Consider the following 19,851-nt stretch of genomic DNA (forward strand, 5'->3'; position numbering starts at 1 on the left):
TGATTTCAGACAATTCACAAAAGGAGATTCTAAGATAAAGTAGGTAAACAAACATCTGCTTCATGTCATCAGAAAATCAACTTCAGTCCAATTGTTTATACAGTAGATGTCGGGCAGTATAGTTTCTCACTCACCATTACTAAGAACATTGTGAGGCTGTGCAGTCCATCATTGAATGCTGAAATGCAGAGTCCCGAACTGACTTTTGCAATTTCAGCAGCCTTTCTGGTGTTGCGTTTTAAACAGTGTATTTTCCCTCCCCTTTCTTATGAGAGATCTTACTTGGAGCTAGTTTTCATCATTGTAAAAACAGTTTATCATATAAAAAGAGGAATAGCTTTTATTTCGGTAATGCTCTTAAAGTGACAGTAGGGGTAAATGATGCATGAACACCTACATATAGGACACAAATATTTTATACTTTGAATATCTTAGAGATATAAAACTCCTGTATGTGATTTATAAAATGTAAGTTACCCTTAGCTGATATACATAGTTATGTGCACACTATAAGATGGCCTCCATGGTCCCCTACTGAACTTGCTAACTGTCGAGTTTTCTAGGGCTGAGTTGTCTTCTTCCAAGATCACTTTTGGCCTACTTTGCTGATCTTGAATTTGCAGCTCTAATTTCAGGAGATTAGACTGGCCTCCTAACACTGCTGTCCCTTCTTTATGTGCCCACCTGACCCAATTCTTCATGAGACTCTGAGCAGTAGAGCTGGCAAAGCTGGTGGCAGCTAATAAAGCCTGTAAAACCCAGGGGGGGCTTGCCACTGTCACTAGAACAAGGTCAGTTGATGCTATTGTATTTCTTGATCCAGCTGATGCCAGAAGACTGGTGTGTGTGCTGACAGCTACATTTCAATAATCAAAAAGTACCTTAATGCTGGATGCTCTGGACTGATTATTGGCCAACTCTTTTTGATTAATGCTTACTCAAAGCATTTCTTTCTAAGAACTAGTTGCATGAAGTAAACTGCTGTGTCCTTTTCTTTTAGAATGAAGAACAAATTCTGGTATTTTGAATTTGGGACATCTGAAACATTCTCCGCCACCTGCAAGAGACTACATGAATATGTAGAGATAGAGGTAAGGTGAATGGATATCTAGAAAAAGTGATTCAAGATTAAGTGTCCCTTAATCTTTCCTATTGCCCGAGATAATAAGGTACTAGATAGAAAGAGACATCGTTATTTCATATATAGTACCTATTGTATTGACAATGTTTAACAGGATCTTTTAATTGAGAATCCAGGGACAGGATATTGGCTTGGAACTCAGAATCCAAGGGCATGATATTGGGTAAGGTGGTGCCCAATGTTTGGGCGCGACAGGTGCCTTACAGGGACTAAGATGGCGCCCGCTGTGCATGTGCTTGCTTCTGCCACGCGTCACGCTGGACACCATCTCGGTTGAGGGCATTAATGCACGCTCAGCTAATGTCCACCATAAGAATGCAGAGCAGGTAGATCATGACGTCAATCAGTGTGCAACCTGATTTGATACCGTTAGTGCTATTTTGGAGTTTTCAATGGTCCAGCCGATGCCCTTTTAAGTCTCACACAGCTGAACACACTTTAAACAGCAGGAAGGAATCCCACCAGTGTTATTGAAAGGGATCATCAACTACTTACAGGTTAGTTGCTGGTTGATTTCTTCTGGCTGTTAGTATAATTCTATAAGTATTTGGTGCTTTCCATACGTCTTTCAAGTTGAAGAAGTCTACAGGGAGTGGTGTGGCAAGTGCTGCAGGACCTTTTCTTGACTTGAAGGTTTCAGCAAAAGCCAGTTGCTGCCAAACACGGGTGCACTAGTAGATCTTTCCCTTGGAATAGAGCAAGACTTGGAGAATGAGCAGAGAAAACACAGAGCAGGACAAGCTGCTAGAAAAGGGAGGAGGAGGAAGCTGAAGAGGAAAGAAGGCAGAAAACTAGATAGCTCCTTTCTGCCCAGGCTGTACATGAAGAATACATCTGATATCAGTAACTGCAACCCTAATTCCCCATTCACCAACAGTCCCATACTCCTTATCTTTCCTCAGTCACTGGCTAATATATTGTAGTCTTGACCGCAATGCAAAAATAAAAGCCACCAGGAAATAAGTCTTCCAGACCAAATAGATAAATGAAATCATGCCATATTACATGCAGACATCAACTAATCACTCTTATGTATTCCCTTAGTGCCTGTCTTGTGGATACTTTTGCCTGTCCTCGTGTTCCGACACAGTACTACACAGTGGCTGCAGCATGACTGGTGGAAAGCTGCTGACTTTCAGTGACGGACACTGCAGTTGAACGTGGAGGTTGATCTTGAGCAGTTCTGGGCCTAGAAGGTCCAGCCTCAGACTGCACTGAAGGTCTGTTGCGGACAGTCTTACCAATTAAGACAATAGGATACTTGATTAATAAATCCAAAAGGTTTATTGAGAGTAAAACAATACTTAACAATTAAAAGTAGATTTATACTTAGCAAACTTGGGAATATAACTTTACCGTTCTCACAGGTGTGCTTCCTGGTGTATTGGTTGCAGAGTGACCCAGTCCTCTCTTTTCAGTCTTGATCCCTCATCAGGCAGAGAACTTGGCTGTTGATCTCTGCTTCTGCCTCCAAGGTCCTCTATTGTTTCTGCACAACAAAACCTTACAAGACTCCTGCTTTTAACCCTGGATGGCCATCACACCTGCTCAGAGTCAGGCTCTTGTTAATTTAATAATTGGCTCTAGCTGTTACTAGGTGATCGACTTAAGAGGACATAGACGGGCTGGTAGAATAGGCAGACAGATGGCAGATGAATTTTTTTTTTATTCATTCATGGGATGCGGGCGACGCTGGCCAGGCCAGCATTTATTGCCGATCCCTAATTGCCCTTGAGAAGGTGGTGGTGAGCTGCCTTCTTGAACCGCTGCAGTCCATTTGGGGTAGGTATACCCACAGTGCTGTTAGGAAGGGAGTTCCAGGATTTTGACCCAGCGACAGTGAAGGAACGGCAATATAGTTCCAAGTCAGGATGGTGTGTGACTTTGAGGGGAACTTGCAGGTGGTGGTGTTCCCATGTATTTGCCGCCCTTGTCCTTCTAGTTGGTAGAGGTCGCGGGTTTGGAAGGTGCTGTCTAAGGAGCCTTGGTGCATTGCTGCAGTGCATCTTGTAGATGGTACACACTGCTGCAACTGTGCGTCGGTGGTAGAGGGAGTGAATGTTTGTAGATGGGGTGCCAATCAAGCGGGCTGCTTTGTCCTGGATGGTGTTGAGCTTCTTGAGTGTTGTTGGAGCTGCACCCATCCAGGCAAGTGGAGAGTATTCCATCACACTCCTGACTTGTGCCTTTTAGATGGTGGACAGGCTTTGGGGAGTCAGGAGGTGAGTTACTGGCCTCAGGATTCCTAGCCTCTGACCTTCTCTTGTAGCCACGGTATTTATATGGCTACTCCAGTTCAGCTTCTGGTCAATGGTAGCTCCTAGGATGTTGATAGTGGGGGATTCAGCGATGGTAATGCTGTTGAATGTCAAGGGGAGATGGTTAGATTCTCTTTTGTTGGAGATGGTCATTGCCTGGCACTTGTGTGGCGCGAATGTTACTTGCCACTTCTCAGCCCAAGCCTGGATATTGTCCAGGTCTTCCTGCATTTCTACATGGACTGCTTCAGTATCTGAGGAGTCACAAATGGTGCTGAACATTGTGCAATCATCAGCGAACATCCCCACTTCTGACCTTATGATTGAAGGAAGGTCATTGATGAAGCAGTTGAAGATAGTTGGGCCTAGGACACTACCCTGAGGAACTCCTGCAGTGATGTCCTGGAGCTCAGATGATTGACTCCAACAACCACAACCATCTTCCTTATCGCTAGGTCTGACTCCAACCAGCGGAGGGTTTTCCCCCTGATTCCCATTGACCTCAGTTTTGCTAGGGCTCCTTGATGCCATACTTGGTCAAATGCTGCCTTGATGTCAAGGGCAGTCACTCTCACCTCCTGAGTTCAGCTCTTTTGTATATGTTTGAACCAAGGTTGTAATGAGGTCAGGAGCTGAGTGGCCCTGGCGGAACCCAAACTGAGCATCAATGAGCATGTTATTGCCAAGCAAGTGCCGCTTGATGGCACTGTTGATGACGCCTTCCATCACTTTACTGATGATTAAGAGTAGGCTGATGGGGCGGTAATTGGCCAGGTTGGATTTGTCCTGCTTCTTGTGTACAGGACATACCTGGGCAATTTTCCACATTGCAGGGTAGATACCAGTGTTGTAGCTGTACTGGAACAGCTTGTCTCGGGGCGTGGCAAGTTCTGGAGCTCAGGTCTTCAGTACTATTGCCGAAATACTGTCAAGGCCCATAGCATTTGCAGTATCCAGTGCCTTCAGTCGTTTCTTGATATCACGCGGAGTGAATGGAATTGGCTGCAGTCTAGCATCTGTGATGCTGGGGACTTCAGGAGGAGGCCGAGATGGATCATCAACTCGGCACTTCTGGCTGAAGATTGTTGCAGATGCTTCAGCCTTATCTTTCGCACTGATGTGCTGGGCTCCCCCATCATTGAGGATGGGGATATTTGTGGAGCCACCTCCTCCAGTTCGTTGTTTAATTGTCCACCACCATTCACATTTAATGCAGAGAAGTGTGAAGTGATACATTTTTATAGGAAGAATGAGGAGAGGCAATACAAAATAAAGGATACAATTTCAAAGGGGTGCAGGAACAAAAGGATCTAGGTGTATTTGTACACAAATTATTGAAGCTGGCAGGGCAGTTTGAGAAAGTGGTTAATAAAGCATTCAAGATTCTGGACTTTATAAATGGAGGCATCGAGTACAAAAACAAGGAAGTTATGGTGAACCTTAAAAGAATGGTTCAACCTCAACTGGAGAATTGTGTCCAATTCTGGTCACTGCACTTTAGGAAGGATGGGAAAGCATTCGAGAGGGTGCAGAAAAGATTTACGAGAATGGTTCCAGGGATGAAGGTTTTCAGTTACATTGATAGATTGGAGAAGCTGGGTCTGTTCTTCTTAAAAAGAGGATTGAGACAAGAATTAATAGAGGTATTCAAAATCATGAGCAGTCTGGAGAGAGTAGTTAGAGAGAAACTATTCCCATTGGCAGATGTGTCGAGAACCAGAGGACACCAATTTAAGATGATTGGCAAAAGGAGCACCGATGACATTAAGAAAAACCTTTTTACACAGCGAGTGGTTAGGATCAGGAATGTGCTACCTGAGAGTGTGGTGGAGGCAAATTCAATCCAGACTTTCAAAAGAGAATTGGATAATTGTCTGAAGAGATAAACATTTGCAGGGCTATGGGAAAAAGGCAGGGGACTGGAACTAGGTGATTTGCTCTTGCAAAATGCTGGCATAGGCAAGATGGGCCGAATGGCCGCTTTCTGTGCTGTAACCATTCTATGTTTCTATAAAATGTATTACATTAATTTATGGTATCTGTTGTTTCGTTGGAACTAAGCTATGCAAGCATGAAAAGTCCTTGGTTCTTTCCTCGTGTCAGGCAAACTCCCCACCAGCCAAGACTGAGGCACACATGATTTTGCCACATGAACACTAAACCTTAAAATTGCAAGCCCCTGACGGGAAGGACATTTTCATCGTACTAGCAGTGTTGGAACAAAAGGGACCCAGTCGTTGCTTCCCCAATACACAGAAGAAGTGGTCAAACCAGTTTTAGTCACATGGCTAGCTGGCTGTTGAGATTTGAACTTCCAACAAAGGATTTGAACTCAGAAAGCTCCTGGCTCCTGGTTTGATAAGACCTCTTTCCATTTTGCCCTCATATCGCTTTCACCAGCTTCGGAAACGATTGAAGATACGTAAACTCAAAGAGAGAAAAAGTCTCCTAAGTGAACAAGGTTTAAAAGGAACACTGAGCCCCAACGAAACACAAGACCATATCTTCAACCAAGGACTACAGCGAGCTCGAAGCACAGTAACAAGAGATTGCCTCAAACTGGTCTACTTATATTTCCTTCTGCTCTTTTCTGTCCCTATTTGCATGTGTGTATTGCGTGTGCATGCTGGCATGGGCGTGTCATATATCTGTAGGCATTAACTGTATTAGCGTTTAAGGTTTAATAAATTTCATGTTTCTTCTTTAAACCAAAGAAAACCTGTTTGTGCTCATTTCTTTGCCTTATAATTGGAAAGTTGTGAATAAGGATTCACAAAGGGGGAGCTCAAAACGCAGTGTGTTTAAAATTAAACCTTGTTACAATAAGAGCAGGTGAGGATAGTAACAGACCCCTAGACACCTTTATCACCTGGTCGTAACACTAGTCAATGCAGAAAGTTGGCTAATCTCAGCCAAAATAGTGTTAGGAGAACTACACTCGGCCTTAGTGTCCCTGAGCTAAACATGAGGAAAATCAGTCAGGGTTCAAACTTTCTGACCACTATCCTTTGATCCCTCCTGGAAAGTGCATGTTTGCAGAGGCTGAATAATGTTCTGCTGTGGTGCCAATGGATTGAATTGGGCAGAGTTGTAGTGCTTTTCACAAGGTCACACAACTCACATATGAGACTAAGCACTTGTGCAGGGTACGAAACAAAGCTTACACAAATGGAATCATATCACAGCATGAGTCAGCACCTTGAGAAAAGGAGCGAAAGTTGTGGCTGGGGATTGAAAGAATGCAAAATTAAATTAAATAAATAAGATGGGGCACAACATTCCCGTTTTTTCAGGTAAAATAGGCAATATTCTGGCATATGAGATCAGAATTTGTTTACAGCAGATATGTCAAGTAACAATGTTTTAAAATGCACACTAATTTTTGGTAGAATAGGTTGTTGATGGAAGATGTGCCAGTCAGCCAAAGGGCCTGTCTACAAACAACAGGATAATGTGATTGACTCTTCACTGCCCACTTGAAGAGGCCGAGCAAGCCATTCAGTTGTATCAAACATTCTCAGAGCAACTAGAGATGGACAATAAAAACAAGAAATGCGGGAACCACTCAGCAGGTCTGGCAGCAGCTGTGGAAAGAGAAGCAGAGCTAACGTTGGATCTCTTGGGACAGAGTTGACCATATCATGTGGCTTCTGACTCGTGGGAAAACTTTTTAGGAGATTTGGTTGGCACTGCAGATGAGTGGGCAGCCTGGTCCTGTATCCTAACATCTGAGGGGCTGGTTAGAAAGGCCATATGAGCTGTCACCAGGAAAAAGGATTCTATCATCAAGACAGCCTTTTGCTGTGCCACATGTGCTGAGTCCTGAATCTGAATGTCCATTGATTAGCAGGCAGGTAGACCTGATGGTATCAGTTAGATTCTGCAGACTATGAGAGTTAATGCCCTGAAGCTCACAGAAGCCATTTTCCAATATAAATAGCCTGTAGGCCTGTGGTTAAGGAGGCCTCAGTGTCAGAGATGGGGTGGTGTGTTCTGGCAGAAAGTGGCAAATACAGATGGGGTGCTACCACCTGCTCTAGTTGCACTGCATTGTGTTGAATTTTTATTGGATATTGATATTGAAGATAGCATTGAACTTTGCCATGACCCCTGTCATTTAAGGCAGAGCTGAGGAGAATTATTTTCTCTCAGAGGGCTGTGAGTCTGTGGAATTCTCTTCCCCAGAGAGTGGTGGAGGCAGGGTCATTGAATGTTTTTAAGACAGAGGTAGACAGATTCTTGGCAAACAAGGAAGTCAAAGGGTATCAGGGTGTAGGCAGTAAAGTGGTTTTGTGTCCACAAACAGATCAGCAGTGATCTTTTAGAATGGCAGAGCAGGCTCGAGGGGACGAGTATTTATGTATGCATGTATGTATTTTCCAAATCCTTTGGAATGGTCCTCAGTGCATCCATATGCATGTAATTATTATGTAGCATCCTTCTGTTGAGAGCAGGACCCCAAAAGATTTGAGTTCAGAGGCTCGAGAGCTAGGAGCCACCTTCCATGGAGCCTCTCCTCTCCACAGTCAGATCCCACTTTTACCTCTGGCTTCTCTGATACTGTATGCTTAATGAATGAAGGAATGCCACACATATAAAGTGACTGGAAGGAAAGATCAAAGGAAACAAGGCATACAAAGGATTGGGTGACAGATACTAATAGAGAAAGAAAAAGTAAGGTATTAAGTGAGGTCAGACTAAGAGAGAATACATCAAGGTCTAAATTAGGTTTACAGTGCATGTTTGTAAATACGTGAAGCATGGTAAGTAAGGTTCGTGAGCTGCAGGCACTAAAAGCCACATGGAAATACGATACTGTGGTGATAACGGAGACCTGGCTCAAAAAAGGGCAGGATTGGATACTGTTATGCCAATGTGTTTTGTTGAATGATAATTTTCTTTAATCCACTGACTGGAGATCTGAATGTATTTTTTTTTAAAGACATTTTAAAAAGATAAGCTTCCAGCAAAGTCATCCTTTCAGCTTATGATGATCACCTAATTTGCAACACTGTATCCTACACTGTAGTGCTTGTGAGGAGAGAGAAGAAATGTCTGCTAATATCCCAGCAAGAACCATTACCCAGGAAGTTTAAAAGAACTGCTTATTCTTGTTCTTTTAGCTAGAGAGAGAAACTGCTAACTGCTATGATTGACTGACTGAGTAGCTGTCCTGTTACAAGCCCTTCCATTTCTGTGGTTTTAAGCTGGTGTTTTTGCTGCAGCAAAGGGAGAAGCTTTTGGACTCTGACATGAGCAGACCCTAAGTGGAGATCCCTCGCTCTCTTTCCCTCTTTCCATTCCAGCTTGAAAGCTTTCCAATCCTGCTTGTTGACTGACCACTTTTACATACTCCAGCTACAATCAGAAACCCCATTGGAGGAAATTATCCGCATCGCTATCTCCAAGAGACTCACTGAACTAGTCATCTACCTTTTCAAACTAAAAGCCTCAGGACCACTGAAGACAGCTAGAAGCCAGCCGAATCACCAAAATTCACAGACTGTTTACCTTTTTTTATGGACTCTAACTTAACCAATCTACTTTTCCCCACTCTGTAACCTATCTCTGTGTGTGTAAAGCTCTAGTGTGTGTGTGAGAGTGAAACTTGGCACGTTGTTTATTATTTTATTAGTTCAGTTTAGGTACAATAAAGTTAACCTCTTTCTTAACTCAAGAAAACCTGTCCAATTGGTTCTTGTTATGATCATGGCAAGTAAGTAATCAAACACCTACTGAATTGGTCAGTGCATCCACTTTAAGAAAGAATTAACCCTGTTGTGGTCTAACAAGGAGATGGAAAAGAGAGAAGCCCTTCAACCCCTCCTCATTTTACCATAACAGAAATGTGGGGCTCATGTCTGGGATCAAACACAAACACAAACGGGAAATTGGAAGTGGGAAACCAAACTGATCCCTAGCAATAATTTTAAAACTTCAATACAGGTTTTCTTGTAGTTTTCAGTGCTCGAGTACTAAAATGTCCACATTCGAGGCCAGTACCTTCCTAGAACAGAGTGAAGTAACTTGGGCCAGTTTAAAGGCCCTATCTGTTGAAGAGTTGAGGAATGTAGCTGGGCAGTTAGAGATTACTATCCACCCAAAAGCTAAGAAGCCTGAAATCCTAAAACTCATGGCCAACCATTTTAAAACTGACACTGAAGAACTGGAGACAGGCATAGAATCTGAAACAGACAAAGTAACATTAGTTAATGTACAACTAGAAAAGAGGAGACTAGAATTAGAATTCCAGAAGGAGAAAGAGCAGGGAGTGTTTCAGGAAAGGGAGAAAGAAAGAACTTTCCAGAGAGCGAAAGAGGAGAGAGAATTCTCGGAAAAGGAAAAAGAAAGGGCTTCCCAAAGGGAGTTAAGGCAGCTTGAACTAAATAGGGGAAGACCAGATGTACCCAGTGAAGGAACCTTCAGTGAGGGAAATACCCCTAGCTCAGGACCGGGTGCTGAGCTCTTAATGTTCTCCCAGTTGATACCAAAGTTCAATGAAGGGGATGTTGAAGCATTTTTCATTTGTTTTGGAAAGCTTGCAAAACAGTTGAAGTGGCCAGTAGATAGCTGGACACTGTTATTGCAAAGCAAACTGACATAAAAAGCCCATTAGGTTTATTCACTGTTGCCGATGAGAGGTCATCAGATTATGAGATGACTAAAAATGCTATCCTGAGCGCATATGAGCTGGTACCGGAGGCGTGCCACCAAAAATTCCAAACTCTCTGAAAGAAGCCTGAACAAACTTACATCAAGTTCAAAAGGATTAAGCAACTCACTTTCGACTGATAGAAATGGGCACTTAAGATAGAGTCCACCTACAAAAACCTTAGAGAGGTGATCCTCCTCGAGGAGCTCAAAAACTCACTTCCCTTTCCATAATAAAACACATGGAGGAAATAAAGATTCCAGGAGCCAGGCAGGCCACATTCCTGGCTGATGATTATGCATTTATTCACAAGCCCTTGCCCCAAGGGAAACCCTTCCCGAGTCATCTCCAAAAACTTGAAAAGGATAGAAGGTGGGAGAGTGATAGGAGGATGATCAGCTGTGAATGTGAAGCGAGAGTTGGAAACACAGGGGGCCCTCCTCAGGCCAAAAAGGAAGATGCTGAGAACAGGAGTGACATCTGTTATGGCCAGATGAGGAGGGGTCTCAGGCTCCCCTTTCGCCCCTTCTCTTGTTTGTCGGCAACAGGATTTATCCTGTTTTAACACAATGGTTGAGCTTACCACCTCAGTGAGTGTTTGCTCCCTTTCCTCGAACATGATTGCAAAAGAGTCAATCAACAGGTTTTTTTAATTTTAAACAAAGAGGTAAATTTATTACACTTAATACTCTAACCCGATTTAAAATACTAAAAATACGCTACACATTCACGCACACATTCACACGAGAGTCACACATACAAATAGATTACAGAGGGAAACAGATTTGGTGGTTGGATTAAAGTCCGGAATAAATGGAATTTAAATATAGTATGTAAGTCCAATAGCCCTCAGCTGAAGTTGTGGTCTGGAAGTCCTCACTGGGTCATGTGCACAGTGGTTGGCTTGCTTTGCTCAGGGCTCCTGAAGGCAGAAGGGTGGTGGTTGATTCTCATCCTCGGGTTGCTGGCTATGCCGGTCGGTAGGCTTGGCGGTGGGGGTTCCTAGTTGCAGCCGGATCTTCTCTTGATATTTTCTGGGGGAGAGAGAGAGAGCCTCCTTCATTACTGGATTTTCAGTTACTGCCTGTCTGCTGTCTGTGTGGCAAAACCTACAGTTCCTTCAGAGCTGCACAAGCAGTCACATGATTCTATCAAACCCCTATGTTTTTTAATGAGGTTTTTTTCTGGAATCTTTTCAAGGTGCTACATGCCTCAAGATGTCCAGTCACACTTGGAGGAGATTGGCTCTTTATAAGTCAATAGGTGGGAATGGCCTTGACAACTGTGTTGATAAAGCCATTCAAGGTAATTCAATCACTGAGAGCAAGCCATTGTTCTGGCTAGGCTTGGTTAGACTTTTAATCTCCAGTTTTATCTCCCAGTGTTTCAAATATAAATTGCAGTGGCCATCTTGGCTGCTATTTTTAAAAAAGTAACTTGTAGGATTTTCCATTAAAAGTCTACTGTAAGTGTCCAACCAATGAAATTAATATTTTCCATTTGGCATAAAGTGTTTTCCTGATAAGTTCAAAAGCCTTTATCTTTCCATTGTAACAAGGCAGGTCACCTTCGAGCTGACTACTTGAAGATACAGGGAAAACCCATAGGTTTAGTCAGGGTACACCAGACTAGTGTAGGAAAATGGTCCTGATGGAAAGCACAGTGGACCTGGCTGAGGCTTTAACTGTGGCAGTAAAACCCAGTAAACCTACTGTTGAGAGTGTGCGAAAACTTAACAAAATCCTTGAGAGTTACCAAGATTTTGTGTCCAGAGGAAAGGTAACCCCATACCCCTCGAGAGACACAAGTGAACCCATAGTCATACTAGAGATACAGTGGCCACCCAATCCCTTCTGCTGGGAAAAGGCATGACCTTTCCTCCAGAGAGTGCAGTGAATGCTAAAGTGCTAGTAAATGGTATCGGAGGAAAGTATATGCCCATACCTTTATATCGGGCGCACCTGGAGTGCGACCTTGTTTCAGGACCGGTAATCATGGGGATTGTCCCTAGTTTACCTGTGGATGGTGTCGACTGCACATGCATAATGATCTGGCAGGGACGAAGGTGGTAGCTTCCCCAGTGGTTTTAGAGAGACTGAAAGAGGTCAGGGAAACAGAGCAGTTACAGGAAAAGGTCCTGACTGTGTGATGACCCAGTCTGTGGCCAAACAAGCAGAGGAGGCTGAACTGGCACTGGCACAGAAAGCAGTGTAATCAGACAAGTGTCTTCCTCTCGGAAGTCCGACCCTAACCAGCCGTTGACTGCTAAACTCAGGAGTCTGGCAGCCTCATCAGTTGGGGGGGCGCGGGGGGAACATTGTCATAATCATTAATGGCTATAATCAATCCTCTTTTCCACTAAACCTTTTTAATATCACAATATTATATTACACAGGTCTTCCAATGAATGGAGTGCCCCTGTATTGTATAGTGTATATTGTATATCCCATTCTGTCAGAGGTTATGGAATTAAATAAATCAGATAAATCAGCCGGCAGATAGAGTCATAGAGTTATACAGCACAGAAACAGGCCCTTCGGCCCATCGTGTCTGTGCCGGCCATCAAGCACCTATCCGTTCTCATCCCATTTTCCAGCACTTGGCCCATAGCCTTGTATGCTATATCATTTCAAGTGCTCATCTAAAGACTTCTTAAATGTTGTGGGGGTTCCTGCCTCTACCACCCCTTCAGGCAGTGTGTTCCAGATTCCAACCACCCTCTGGATGAAAATTTATTTCCTCAAATCCCCTCTAAACCTCCTGCCCCTTACCTTAAATCTATGCCCCCTGGTTATTGACCCCTGCACTAAGGGAAAAAGTTTCTTCCTATCTATCCTATCAATGCCCCTCATAATTTTATTTTATTTAGAGATACAGCACTGAAACAGGCCCTTCGGCCCACCAGGTCTGTGCCGACCAACAACCACCCATTTATACTAACCCTACAGTAATCCCATATTCCCTACCACCTACCTACGCTAGGGGCAATTTACAATGGTCAATTTACTTATCAAATTGTAAGTCTTTGGCTGTGGGAGGAAACCGGAGCACCTGGCGAAAACCCACACGGTCACAGGGAGAACTTGCAAACTCCGCACAGGCAGTACCCAGAATTGAACCCGGGTCCCTGGAGCTGTGAGGCTGTGGTGCTAACCACAGCGCCACTGTGCTGCCCTCAATCAGGTCCCTCCTCAGCCTTCTCTGCTCTATGGAAAACAACACTAGCCTATCCAATCTTCATAGCTGAAATGCTCCAGTCCAGGCAACATCCTGTTGAATCTCCTCTGCACCCTCTCCATTGCAATCACATCCTTCCTATAATGTGGTGACAAGAACTGTACACAGTACTCCAGCTGTGGCCTAACTAGCATTTTATACAGCTCCATCATAACTTCTAATATAAAAGCAAAATACTAAGGATGCTGGAAATCTGAAATAAAAACAAGAAATGCTGGAAATGCTCAGCAGATCTGGCAGCATCTGTGGAGAGAGAAGCAGAGTTAACGTTTCAGGTCAGTCACCCTTCTTCAGAAAAGGCTTTTGGGGAACTGTTTGGCAGAGTGCTGGTAGATTGTGTGAGGCCCCTGCCGAAAGAAAAAGGGGGCTACCAGCATCTTCTTACCATTATGGATGTGGCTACTCGATTTCCAGAGGCTATCCCTGTAAGAACTATCTCTGCCAAGGAAGTGGTGGAGGGGCTAACCCAATTCTTCACCTGATATGGGCTGCCTGCTGACATCCAGTCGGATCAGGGCACAAATTTTATAACCACCCTGCTCGTATATTTTATGCCTCGGCTAATAAAGGCAAGCATCCCATATGCCTTCCTAACCACCTTATCTACTGTGCTGCTGCTTTCAGTGATCTATGGACAAGTATACCAAGGTCCCTCTGACCTTCTGTACTTCCTAGGGTCCTACCATCCATTGTATATTCCCTTGCCTTGTTAGTCCTCCCAAAATGCATCACTTCACATTTCTCAGGATTAAATTGCATTTACCACTGCTCCACCCATCTTACCAGCCCACTATAGTGTCCTGTAATCTAAGGCTTTCCTCCTCACTATTTACAACACCACCAATTTTCATGTCATCTGTGAACTTACTGATCATGCCTCCTATATTGAAATCTAAATCATTAATGTACACTACAAACAGCAAGGGTCTCAGCACCGATCCCTGCAGTACACCTTTGGTCACAGGCTTCCACTCGCAAAAACAACCCTTGACCTTCACCCTCTGCCTCCTATGACCCTACTGTCTGGTTATCCGAAACCATCTTTGGGAAGTTAGAGGACCCAGAGGATGGGTAAAACAGATCTTCCTTGATCGAGACTCAGCAAGCTGACCCAGGGTTAAAAAAAGTTAGCACAGACTGCTCAGACTGAAGCTGAAGCAGAGGGAGCTCCAGAGTGCTATTATTTAAATAATGAGGTGCTGATAAGGAAGTGGAGACCTCCTCACAGACCTGTAGACGAAGAGTCGACAGTAATTCACCAGACAGTGGTACCGCCGAGGTACTGTAGGGAAATATTGAAAATAGCCCACGAGAGTCCTATGGCTGGACGTACCAGTATCAGAAAAACCCAAGCCCGCATCAGACAACATTTTCACTGGCCACAACTCCACAAGGATGTGGTGGAGTTCTGTAAGACTTGCCACATGTGCCAGGTTGTGGGGAAGCCTCAACCTGCAATAAAACCTGCACTCCTAATTCGCATACCGGCTTTTGGGGAACTGTTTGGCAGAGTGCTAGTAGATTGTGTGGGTGCCCTGCCGAAAGCAAAAGAGGGCTACCAGCATCTTCTCACCATTATGGATGTGGCTATTCGATTTCCAGAGGCTATCCCTGTAAGAACTATCTCCGCCAAGGTAGTGGTAGAGGGGCTAACCCAATTCTTCACCTGATATGGGCTGCCTCCTGAGATCCAGTCGGATCAGGGCACAAATTTTATGCCCAGTATTTTTCAATAGGTCATGGGTAATCTGGGCATATCCCAGCTAAAGTCCTCAGCCTACCACCCACAGTCACAAGGGGTTTTGGAGCGCTACCACCAAACCCTAAAGACAATGATCAGGGCATACTGCTGTGAATACCCGCATGAATGGGACAAAGGACTGGGATTTCTTCTGTTTGCTACCAGAGGCTCACCTAATGTGTCCATTGGTTTTAGTCCTTTTGAATTAGTTTATGGACACAAGGTGAGAGGTCCTCTAAAACTATTCAAGGAGAGGTTTTTGGGACACAGACAAATCTTCCCTGTTGGACTACATCTCCATGTTTCAAGAACGGCTTACAAGAGACTGTCGGTGGCTCAGGAACATCTAAAAACCTCCCAGACAATTATGAAAAGGCAGGCGGATAAACATGTCAAGGCCTGTATATTTCAGCCCAGAGACCATGTGTTAGTGCTATTACCAATACAGGGTGAACCACTGAAAGCCCGGTTCAGTGACCTGTACAGATTGTAAAGAAAATTAGCCAGGTGAATTATATAATTGACACCACAAATCGTAGGAAGAAGCAAAGGCTGTGCCACATCAATATGTTAAAACAGTATCACAGCCGGGAAGGGGACAAACAAGCACAAGTCTGTCGGGCAGTCAAGAAAGAGGAGGGCTAAAAGGAAAGTGAGGACTAGTTAGAGGAAGGTCTGGAGGATTCTCAAATCGAACTCCCTACCGTCCGCTTAGCTAATACTAAAATGTTAGGGAAATTAGACACTGTACTCTCCTATTTAAATGCAGAATGGACAGGAAACCTAACAAGGCTGCTCACAGCATTAAAGGGATCTGCAGGGACAAACCAGGATGCACAACCCTAACCCTACATGATGTGGATGTAGGAGCGACGCCTCCCCCCCCCCCCCCCCATTAAACAAAATTCCTATCTCCAGGTTCGGGAGAAAATTTAGAATGAAGACCTAGAAATTAAAGATTTAAATTTGGAACAGAGACACAGAAAAGCTCATAAGCCAAGGGCAAACCCTAAGCCCAGAAACATTTTTGTGTCAGGTTTGGAGGATGGTGATGGTGGTGGTAACTGCCAGTCAAGTATCTTAACTGAGCAGGAATTGTGGGCCAGGCTGGATGAGCAGAGAGAAAAACAGTTACAAAAATCACAAGATGATCTTCACAAAGTTATGAACAACTTTGGATCCAGGGTTCAGTTCACTAATACAGAGAAACTAGAAATGGAATATATTGTAGAAATACACAAGGAAATTCAGTGTATGCTGGAGCATATGCTGATTGAGCTCAGACAAAGCAGTTGGACTTCCCCAGTTGTGCTCATGCACAATCCTGGATGAAAAAAAAATAAGAGTATGGCTATGACAGTGAGACTGATGAGTGTATGTGTACAGATTTTTTTTAAACTTGTGACCCCATTATGACTCATTTCACGTGGTGAGGAGCTGTTATGCCAATGTGTTTTGTTGAATGATAATTTTCTTTAATCCACGGATTGGAGATCTGAATGTACATTTCTTTTGAAAAAAGACATTTTAAAAAGACAACCTGCCAGCAAAGCCATCCTTTCAGCTTAAGATGATCACCTAGTTTGCAACACTGTATCCTACACTGAAATGCTTGTGAGGAGAGAGACAAAATATCCCAGCAAGAACTAAGAGCCAGGAAGTTTAAAGGAACTGCTTGTTCTTGTTCTTTTAACAAGAGAGAGATACTGCTAACTGCTATGTTTGAGTGACTGAGTGACTATCATATGATAAACTCCTCCCCATCTGTGGTTTTAAGCTGCTTCTTTTCTCTGCAGCAAAGGGAAGCTTCTGGACTCTGACATGAGCAGACCCTAAGTTGGGGTCCCTCTCTCCCTCTCTCTCTCTCCATTCCAGCTTGAAAGCTTTCTAATCCTGCTTGTTGACTGACTACTTTTGCGTACTCCAGCTACAGTCAGAAACCCCGTTGGAGGAAATCATCCACTTTGCTATCTCTAAGAGACTCACTGAACCAGTCATCTACCTCTTCAAACTAAAAGCCTCAGGACCGCTGAAGTCAGCTAGAAGCCAGCCGAATCACCAAAATCCACAGAATTTATACCTTTTTTTATGGACTCTAACTCAACCAATCTATCTTCCCCCCCCTCTGTAACCTATTTGTGTGTGTGTAAACCTCTAGTGTGTGTGTGAGAGAGTGAAAGTTGGCGTGTTGTTTATTATTTTATTAGTTCTGTTTAGGTACAATAAAATTAACCTCTTTGTTAACTCAAGAAAACCTGTCTGATTGGTTCTTGCTATGATCATAACAAATAAGTAATCAAACATCTACTGAATTGGCCGGTACATCCAAGTTCAGAAAGAATTAAACCTGTTGTGGTCTAACAAGGAGAAGGAAAAGAGGGAAGCCCTTCAACCTCTCCTCACTTGACCGTAACAACACTAAATATCCTAGATAAGAGGTGTTCAAGGAAGATAGGGAAGGAAAGAAAGGATGAGGGGAGTGGGACTAGCTCTTACAGTAACCATTCTGTGATTCTATGAAGCATGTAACTTACCTTGGCTGCTTTGATGAAGCTACTAAACTTTTTCTTGCTATGCAACAGAATTGGGGGCTTTATATCCTGCAATATGGAATTAGTGTAGGATTAGTATAAATGGGTGGTTGATGGTCGGCACAGACTCGGTGGGCCGAAGGGCCTGTTTCAGTGCTGTATCTCTAAACTAAACTAAACTAAACTAACTGCACTAGGTCTCTGCCTATTGTCCAGGTATTTCCTGGCCTCCATTCCACTACTTCTGCTCCCCATCTCTCCAGCTCCCTTCTATATTCCTGCTCTGGATGAATTGCAGGCTTTCTTTAAAATGTTTGCAGCCACTCTGAGAATTTATATTAGCTGACTCTGCAATTTATGGCAGGAATGGTGCCATGGCCTGGGGGTGGGTGTAATTTGGGGCCCATTCTATCCAATTTGCAGGTAACATTTTACAGACCTTTTTTATTTTAAAAAATCAAACCTAAATGTTTCCACATCACTACACAATATCCTGGGGCAGATTTTATTTTTTTGTGCTGAGACATAAGTAACTGTCTCGGCACAGCACATAGAGAAAATCAGGCAAGAATGATCACAGGCCCATAACATAGGCTGCCTGATTTTCTTTCAATTAGTTTCAATCAACCAAAAGTTATCCATTATGGAAGGTGATGCTTCTGGCCTGACTTTTGTCTTTGCCCTCCGTCCAGCCGATTATTTATATCCAAATGCAAAAGAAAATCTCCCCTCCATCTTCCTGAAAGTGGTTTGCAAGCCTTTTCCTTTGAATTTGTTAATCTCTGCATATTTTAAAGATGCATATTTTGAATGCTGAGAAAACCTCAAATGATTAACCTAGTTACCTTTCAGATGCCACTAGAGACTACTGATCTTGACGCTTTAAATAGATTTCAAATAAGATTTATGAAACAACATAATTGAAACCGACTCAACATTTATTATCACTTCAGAATGACAGAAGTAGCAAAGCAATGGGAACAACTATTACTATAGTAAAGTGTTATTTCTTATCAGTGGAGGGAGAAAATGCCTGCAGCAACCAACAACAAATTGTCATCAAGAAATTCTTAAGAGAGGGTTGAAGGAAAATCCAGGAAAGATAAAGCAGGCTTTGGCAGATGTGAATTTGTGTATTTCCTATATGCTCCTAGTAAATGTTATAAACATTTATTACTGCTTCTTTCAACTTTAACAATGTAGTGATGCATTTTAGCTTCTTTTTTAATCCAGTGAGCAGATTGTGGGAAACCAAGGCTCAGTCAAATAATTACAGCAGAAAATTACCTGCTGAGTTCAATATTGGGTGTTAATGGAAGCTCTACCCAGCAACTTCTATCCCACACTACTCTTTTTTTCTTATTTAAGTCATTTCAGTTAGTTTAGGAGACCCCAGACCCTTTTAACTTAACCACAGGAGGCATTAGATTGCATATTTTCCATACCTGGAATGAAACATACTTAAATATGTATAAAGATGTGACTGACATGAATTAGTTAGAATTCAAATGCTGTGCACCATATTTTGCAGAAGATCCCCTACTGTTTGACATTTCTTCCCTGTCAAAGATCAAATTATTTTAATTTAGCTTGTAAATTATATGATGTTATGGCTGCTTTCTGGGAATTCCCCATGGTCAATTGACTTTTGTTGTTCCTGATACTTGTCAATGTAAAAGATATAATATGTATGCAAATAAAGTTAAAAATATGTGTGATTCCAATTATCCAGTCTTTTCTTGCCCAAATCCTCCACACTAGAACAGTGGGAGTCCTGACATTTCATTTGCTAAGGCCATTGTGTATTTAACTAAGTGTAGTTTTGATGGGCCAAATGGCCTCCTTCTGTGCTGGAAGATTCTATCATAATGAAATCAATGCTGGTCTTAGGTCACATTGTTGGCAACTGTGCACAATGATTAAATATTTCATTGAACTAAGCATAAGTGACTGAATTGGGCTACTTTATAAAATTACACATCATAAAGTTTTCAAACTGTGATAATATTCATCCTTGTGCTTTAGATAGAAACACATTTTCCTTTTAATTCTGAGTGAGATAAGCAGACCATATTATTAACGTGTAAATAATGTACACTGAGGTGCAAATATCATTATAACTGCATTATGCAATAAAGATTTATTTTCAAAACTGTAAATGTGGCCATAATTTTAATAGAAAAGATTTGCTGTCAGAGTGCTGCTAAAAATTATAATCTTTCTCACTCTGCTGATGTACAAGTGTCAGCTTAGCCTGGTCAGTAGCATTCCATCTCGGCCTCCTTCTGAGG

The 19,851-nt window shown here is 42.9% G+C and overlaps 1 protein-coding gene across 6 annotated transcripts in view; it reads left to right on the top strand.

The window, feature by feature from the left end:
• Positions 1 to 19,851, top strand: part of dgkb (diacylglycerol kinase, beta) — a 1,110,826-nt gene that overhangs the window by 895,951 nt on the left and 195,024 nt on the right. For all 6 annotated transcript variants that reach the window (XM_068051143.1, XM_068051127.1, XM_068051112.1 and 3 more), the window contains one exon: positions 1,001 to 1,091. In XM_068051143.1, coding sequence (XP_067907244.1) covers positions 1,001 to 1,091 — 91 coding nt within the window. The remainder of the gene's footprint in view (positions 1 to 1,000; positions 1,092 to 19,851) is intronic.

This window comes from Heterodontus francisci, chromosome 2 (genome assembly GCF_036365525.1).
Source record: "Heterodontus francisci isolate sHetFra1 chromosome 2, sHetFra1.hap1, whole genome shotgun sequence".
In the NCBI taxonomy this organism is placed as follows: domain Eukaryota; kingdom Metazoa; phylum Chordata; class Chondrichthyes; order Heterodontiformes; family Heterodontidae; genus Heterodontus; species Heterodontus francisci.